General features: G+C 39.8%; 1 protein-coding gene across 1 annotated transcript in view; it reads right to left on the bottom strand.

Annotated features, from left to right (window-relative positions):
* Positions 1-286: 286 nt before the first annotated feature.
* pcdh7a (protocadherin 7a) overlaps positions 287-8,207 on the bottom strand; it is a gene marked incomplete at its 5' end in the record, with an annotated part of 55,320 nt that continues 47,399 nt past the window's right edge. The window contains 2 exon segments of the mRNA XM_017425800.3: positions 287-2,243; positions 5,670-5,871. Of these exon segments, the coding sequence (XP_017281289.2) occupies positions 1,705-2,243; positions 5,670-5,871 (741 nt within the window).

Raw genomic sequence — 8,207 nt, 5'->3', positions numbered from 1 at the left:
TTTTTCTCTATTTATTATTTTTAGTTGCAGCCTCTGGCATTTTTAAACTCCAGAGCTGGAAAAAAAAAAGAAAAAGAGAAAATTAACTGAGAGAAAAGACCCAAACATTTACCCACTGCAGCGAAATCCCCATCTGCCATCGCTGTCTCCGTTCCTCCCCCTGTTAGCACAAATGTATCCAAATAGTCTTGCTTTTGGAAAAAAAAGAAGAAAAAAAAGAAGAAGAAGCATGAAGTCTAAAAGAAAAGAAAGACAACCCCAACAACTTTGCATTATTGTTCTATCATGCAGAGTCTCTTATGCTTCCTTTTTTTTTTTCTTACAGAAAATTCGAAATACTTAGATACTTACAGTATGCAGGATATCTCTTTCGGTTTCTATTAATTCTTACAGACGATGAGACTGAAATTCTCTTTAATGTCGCCTCACGCATCAGTCAGTCAGTCAGTCGGAGAGATGGGTAATTATTTAAATATGTTTCATGTTGAAAATACTGGCTGAGGAAAGAGCAGGCAAAACTCTACAGCTATTTTAATGAGGCAATATGTTAAAGAAAAGAAACAACACAGATGAACCGAGCCCCCTCACAGGTGTTCTTGTTTCTGATTAACTGTTAATGTGTTTGCGTGCATTTAGGATTTTCCCTGTATGAAAGTAACAGCAGGTTGAAATGAACTTTATGTTGCACAGCCACTGCGTCATGTCACAAACTGTGGCCATGTGTGCGCATGATATGTGTTTGCACGCTTGTATGTGTGTGTGTGTGAGAATGAGAGCTTATTTATGGTATAGGAGGACTGTTAGGGCGTACCAGCTGTGTAATGAACTCTGAAACGGCAGAAAGCAGCAGAACACACTGCTGCTTTATCAAATACACACATGTGATATATACATACAAACTGGATGTAAAGGGAAAATTAGAAACAAACATTTTCACACAAGGCTGAATCCTCTGGCACTGGCGACACTCAATGAGAACCTTGTATCGTAACTATCGTAAGTCTTTCTATTAACACTGTTTGTTCTGATTTAAGTTTTCATGCTTCACACTTTGTTCGTGATAAAGGATTCTCACTGAGCTGGTTAATATTTCCCACCTTTGTTATGATACAATTGGTTGGAAAATTTGAATTAGATCCAAACTGATCAACCAATCGCACCGTCTCTTCTTTTTTTTTTTTTTTTTTGTCGCTTTCGACAGGATGAACCCTCAGCAGTCTTTTCTTTGCGGGTGCTCCATCAGATAAATCCCGTTCTGGCTTCAGTTTTTTGATGCACCCAGAGCCTCAGAATGCACACAGTCTTCTTTGCATAAATAGCTCTATGGTCAGAGGGTCAGGCATGCATTGGATTTGACTAAAAAAAGAAGAAAAGATTGTTCTCCTCCATGTGGACACACTGCCTTTGCTTGTAGGTAGCTTTCAGTAGTGGTTAAAGAAACAGTTTTCAGAAAGTACTTTCAGTCAGAGTGCTCTAAAGAGTTGATCGTTGACTTCTTAAGTTTAAGTACCTATAACTATTAGTCCGATTCTAAAAGTTACAGTTTGATGAAAGCTTTGGGAAAGCATTACTTCTGATATTTTCACATCTTCACGGGCTAAAAGTTCCACCACATTGATGACTTGCTGGTACATTTTCTTTTTCCAACAAAGGGAGGAGATGATTATGACGATGGCAGTGGTGGATTGCTCCACCGAGAGGCCGTCACAGGTAGACCTCACGGCGTGACAGCGTGAGACATGATGTTGTCTTGTAGTCCCCTCCCGTTCGCGCCAACGGTATGACCTCAGGTGGGTTTTGGCCTTCTCCTCCCTCCTCGTCCGGCTGGCGCCGCCCGAGGCTGGCGCCACTGAACGTGTCGTACGAGGCAGAAGTCATTTTACGGTTTAGGAGGTTGCGGTTGTGATCGCCCATGTTCCTGTTGCGGTCCTGTCGGCCCAGGGTGCTGAGAGGGTCACCGTTGGCTAAAGGCAACCTCTGACCTTCTCCGCTCACCACCACTCCTGGTTCGGAGCTCCCCGCGCTACCGGCGCTCTCGCTGTCGCTTTCACGGTCGTTACCACGGAGATTGTTGTTGTCGTCTCCAGGGGCAAAGGTCGAGAGTCGGGGAGGGTCACTGCCGTGGCGCTGCCGTTGCCGCGGCGAGGTGCGGACAGGCATCCAGCACGTGTCCGAGTGGCCAAACTCATCACACTCCCTGGTACACTTTCCTGTCAGAGCCACATCTGGCAGCTGTCTGGCATCTGGACATAGAAAAAGGGATGAAAGGGGGTAAAAAAGAGAAAAACTTTAAGATTTTTTTAGCATATTTTTTTCTCTATAGAAGTAAGGACCTGTATGGGTGAAAAACCCAACGACTTGTCACATCTTGGGTTTTTTAAAAATGTCCCATGAGGAGACTCTCTAATCGAAACTGTAACAGAAGCTAAGCTAAATGTTAAATTGTAGAAAAAAAAACAACAAAACACAGACAAAAATAAAGAAATGATTAGAACAGAATAAAAAAAAAGATGAGGTCTTGAAGGGAACATGAAAGAAAAAAGAAAATGCTGTTGGAGCAAAACTAAAACTGCTGACTTCTGAAGAGTGGCGAAGTGAAACACCAAGCTGTGCTCAGCATTACATGAAAGGTGAAAGGTGAGGTCAACCCAAACAACCACGAGGGCCACAGAGAATGCAATTATCACCAATTTGAATCCAAATTCTTTTATGTGCAAGGTGAAGATCACATGTTTTAGGTATTTGCTACATCCCACGAGTGCTCATTGAGAAGGTTGGCGAGGACGCCGGTGACTGAATACAGATTTCCTGCAGAGGTTGAAAGGCTGGGCTTATTTAAACCAATCAGTCCCAGACTGAAAGAGTGTTACATTGAAACAAAAATAACAAAAAATCACAGACAAAGTAAATATGACTTTTCCCCTCATACTATACAAACAGTGAAGCTGTCATGTTTCACTCTAAAAGTCATTTTATGTTTGGTGTATTTTCCCTTCGCTTTAGAATGGCTTTTTTGTGCATATAAAAGGTCTGCAAAGTTACAAAGACAAAGTGCACATCAAAGAGCTATGTTCTCCCACAGAAAACAGTGTTCCTGAACTGCATGGAACAAGGCCTTTTTTTTCTGTTCCTTTGTTCTGCGACTACTACTGTATGTTACAGCAATTTCACAAAGCCGATCTAAAGGCTGGTTTAGCACATTTAAACCAAAAGCTGAGCTGCTGGTGGCATGCTGCTAATTTTACCTGACCAATCAGAGCCATCTGGGCCTTCAGGGAAAACATTTACGGAGCTGGAGTTTGATATATTTGTCAAATATTTCAGTTGTACTTTTCGGCTTTATTTTTATGTATTTAAAGATGCATTTCTGCAACACATTATTTTATAAACAGAAGGCCTCCACGTTTCCTGGCTCAGTCACATTGGTGTTCCTGTCTGCTAATGGGCCTCTGCACTGACTGAAGACACTAAAGTTACGTTCACTGCAACTTCTACCCGTTTAAAATTGGCTGCACCTATATTTGGAACGTACCCATATATTCATCATTATGCAATTCAATAGCACCATTTCCTCCTTATGTCTGCCTGAAGCAAATGGGACTATATTCCAAATAGCTATTTTTCCCTTTTTTATTTTTTTTATAAAAGGTGCTTTCTTGGGGGGAAAAACTGTTAAAGGAGTCTAAAACGCCATTATATACCGCATTGGAAAAATGTGCTCAGGTAGCAGAAATTTAAACAAGAATTTGTTCTGCTTGTGTGCTTATACATTAGGTGGCTGATTGTGTGTGTGTGTGTGTATGTGTGTGTGTATGCGTGTGTATCTCTTGTCACCGAGGCCTGGCTACACTACTTCAGATATTTTCTAAACTGCTATTTTTAATCTTTTTTAATCTCAGTTTGACAAAAAAAGTTTCTCTGTACAAATAATAATAATAATAATAATAATAATAATAAAAAATTGCGTTGTTTGGATGAGAAAACGGCGACAAACTAAACAAACGGTGTCAAGCAAAAGAACAATATTAATTTAATACTGACGTATGTCGTGTTCTTTTACACAGGCATGTTCTTTTTGTGAAAGACTTGTTCTGTAAGCCTAGAAAACAGTTTAAAAAACGTGCCCCTGTTTGGCTCGCCATTAGCCCAGCCTGGATGAAGGCTTCTGCACTTCTCTTCATACTTGAAGTTCTGTGACAGATATCACTGTATTTCAGAGAAGATCAGATAAGAACAGAGGGTTGAAACGGCTCTACTGTTGTAGCACACGAAGCAATAGTGGGCAGCTACATCATTGTTCCTTAAAACCTGTTTGTCAAGTCTACACAGAAAGGCAAAAATGTCCACTTTGGAAAGCGTTTGTATAACCCTCAGCTTTTCAAAGAAAAATGTTCTGCTTGAGGACGAGAAGTGCAAAGGCAGCAGGAAAAGTTTGTTTTTGCAAAATGTCCGTTGGTGTGAACAGGTCCTGTTGGAACAAAAAGGCGCTGACATGATGCTCTGACTATGAGCCGTATGTTCGGCTGTAATTGGTGGGCGTGTATTTCGACATGATGGATATTAGCTGCTGTTGCCTTTGCGCTGAGGGATGGGCTATAAGCTCTATTGATAAACTGACTGGAACTGTGTCATGCTTGTCACCGTGTTCCTGATAAATTGAATTTCGAAGTAGTTTTAACACCCAGTCCCTCATTAAAGCCTTTAAACTTGTTCTTATCATATTCTTCTTCTCTGTCTTTAGGAGTCACCATAGTGGATCGCCTGCCTCCATCTCACCCTGTCCCTCCTTAAACCTGTTCTTACACGTCCCAAAAATAAAATTACACATTTAAAACTACAGCTGCTTTTGATTGAGGCCAATGAACCCATTCACTGGGTTTTCTTAAATCTTCCATCCTTAAACCTAATCCAAAATATAAATATTTATGCTGCATCCAGAGCGTTTTCTCATTGTTGAATAAACCTGCAGTTTAAGTATCAGAAAATTCAACGCATTATTCAAATTCCAGCACATTATTATGGATGATAATTATAGCCAACAAATTCTTTGTTCAAATCCTCCCTTCATCAGACCGTGACAAAAACTTATTAGACTCCAAAAATTTCCAAAGCTTTCACACACTGATATGTATTTATAAATCCTCATTTTGCTGGGAGCACAGTGAGCACCCCAGAAGCAGTCAGTTACCATGGACATGGTGACCTCGTTGAGCTACCACTGTGCGACGCTTGTACGACCGTATGTGGTGAAAAGAGGAACAAAAAGAATATTTTGTCATTGACAGGGAGGCTTAGGGCCACGGCTGAGACTCGGGCACAAGATTCTCTCGCACATTAGTGTTTCTAAAAAGTCTCCTCACATAATACACGGAGGCCTTGCACACAAATACACTTTGTGCAGCGCATGCAAAGACACCAAGGACAGCTGCTTTATAGTGTAAAATACATTTCCATCAAGAGAAGCGAATGAAAACTCCAGAGACCTTGACAGCAAGTCAAGGTTCCAAAGAAAGTCTTTTTCTGGTATGTTTCTCTGCGTGTGTGACAGAGAAACGCAACAAGAATGTGTATAATCAGAAAATCCTTAAGGCTTTCACTGTATGAAGAGAGGAAATACTTAAGTGAGAGTATTTGGCGGTTTTCTAAAGTTCAATTAAGAGGCGGCGTACCGTTCTCTACGTGCTCCTCTTCACCCACGCTGCCCTCTGGTGTGGTTCGCTCGTAACCTTCTTCGGGAAGTGGCAGGGCTCCAAGTCGCGGCCCTGATGAACTCTTGCTGCTCGGTGTCTCTGAATCTTCCAGGCCACTGTCATAGCAACCGCCGTCCTGGGGTTGGCTCACAACCGAGAAGGTCACCCGGCGAAGGGTCCCCTGCAGGAAAACATACAAACACAATATGGGATTAATCATCTAGGATTCCTAATCCGAGGTTTTAAATCTGGGGATTAGGCTGTTGGGCAGGATCCACAAAGGCATATTGAGATTATCTGATCGTGTTCGTCTTGATTATGGGTTTAGCAGGGTAATAGTCATCAACCAATCACAGCAGCCTTTCAAAGTTTTCAGTTGTCTTTTAATCCCAGTTTAGAGTAATAGCTGCTGGACACGTCTGGTGTTTACAAACCTTCAGACGGCATTTACTTCTCATCTGGATTGGTGCTCAGTGGAAGCATCTGGGTAAGACAAAGTCCTCTCTCAAAAACACCTACTTTGTGTTCCATTAAAATGAAGGTTCATAGATAATATGTGACAACCAAGTATTGCAAACAAACTGCTAATGAAATCATGAAAACCTTAGGTGTGTTTAAAAATCTGCACTATTTTGAAAAAAATTACTACAGCTTTGCACCATTCAATAAAACAGCTCAATGTGTATCATTGATTGTTAGGAATACTTTTGTAAAATTTACTTGATGGGCATCAGAAATTATTCAATTATTTCAAAACATGAGCATTAAATTTTTTTTTAACCATCAAGCTCCAGTCAAAGTTTTAGATAGCTTGGTAATAACAAAAACATGCGATTATTTAAAAAGATTTATCTTCAGTCCATAAAAGCCCATAAAATTAAATCATTTTGTGAAATTCTTATTGATTTATCAGTATTTTATGTAGTTTTTCAGATTTTGGTCTTAACCACAGTTTTAAGAAGTCACGATACAATTTTCTTAACATTTTCATGCGATTCCTGCTGTTTAAACTGTTTTTATTTGACATCTCAGACATAGTGTGGGGTTTTCTCTGGTCTTATGGAGCGTAGAGCTCTTCGTCCCCCACTTGTTTCTGAGCTGTCAGTCAGCCGTGTATGATGGTCGAACAAAGAAAAATCCTCCTGAACTTTTCCCACGAAAAAAAAAAAGAAATTGGTTTGGCAATTTATCTTTTAGAAAAGAACAAAATTAGCCGTTTACACAAGCAATAACAACCATCATTTTGTTTTGTTTTTTTTGGGGGGGGGACGCTGTCTTTAAACAGATATTTTTACAAAAACCAGCTACAAAGGTTCGCGTGTGTACCAGTAAATTAAACAGCCTGCTGTAAGCACGGCACAGAGCCTAATAACTAGAAAATGTTAGTTTGTCAGGCTTCCAACATTGCTTTTCAAAGAGCAGAACTGCAAATATTTTCAGATTTTTTAAAAAACTGAGTGTTTATAGTTTAAAGGGAGCAAGACTGTCACCTGCTGTTCTTACTTGTGTTCTTTCACAAAGTCAAAATAATTATTTTTACATGCTCTAAATAACAGGATGATTTTTTTTGTAGTCTTCCTTTTAGCACAGCAAAACCTTCAAGGTAATTTTGCTCTTCTACTATTAAACAAACATGTTAGATATTCAGTAAGAATATCCAACATGTCATTCCCACAAACATCATCACACCCACTGTGATATTCACACGCAAATCACTCCGGACTTGTTAGCAGATCAGCTTTGACTTTAAATGGAAAATAAATAAGACTGTTAGACTACGCTTCGAAAAAAAACAAAACAAAGATATTTAAATGACATTCGGTGGCCTGAAGGGATCGCTCTGCACCAGGAAGCCTGTTTCTATATGACACCCATCCTATCTGTTCCCAGACTCGCTTATCTGCTTACGAAATTACAACCCTTTAAATCTAGATCTACTTTGAAACATGTGGCGTACAGAGAGAGAGAGGGAGTGAAGGCGACAGGGAGAAGAAGGAGATTAGGGCGGAAAAACTTCAGCTCCGAATGTCACCCCTGGATAATCTGCAGGGAAGCTGATGGACGCTTCGTATGAAAGCCTAAACTGTGGCAATTCTTCTTTTCTTTCCCCCCAACTAAGCGTGGAGAGGGGGAGGGAAAAAAGAAAAACATTTGAACAGTTCATACTGAATATGCAAGACAAGAGGAGAAAGAAATACAGCAAAATTAATTAAGCAGAAGGAGGAAATTAATGGTGCACTAATTTCTTCTGTCACTTTCTAACATTTACAGGTGCTGGTCATAAAATTAGAATATCATGAAAAAGTAGATTGATTTCAGTAATTCCATTTAAAAAGTGAAACTTGTATATTATATTCATACATTACATGCAAACTCATATATTTCAAATGTTTATTTCGTTTAATTTTGATGATTACAAATGACAACAAATGAAAATCTCAAATTCATCATATCAGAAAATTAGAATATTACTGAAGACCAATAAAAACAAAGGATTTATAGAAATGTTGGCCAACT

This window comes from Kryptolebias marmoratus, linkage group LG3 (genome assembly GCF_001649575.2).
Source record: "Kryptolebias marmoratus isolate JLee-2015 linkage group LG3, ASM164957v2, whole genome shotgun sequence".
Lineage (NCBI taxonomy): Eukaryota > Metazoa > Chordata > Actinopteri > Cyprinodontiformes > Rivulidae > Kryptolebias > Kryptolebias marmoratus.
This window is presented reverse-complemented; position numbering and strand designations above follow the sequence as displayed.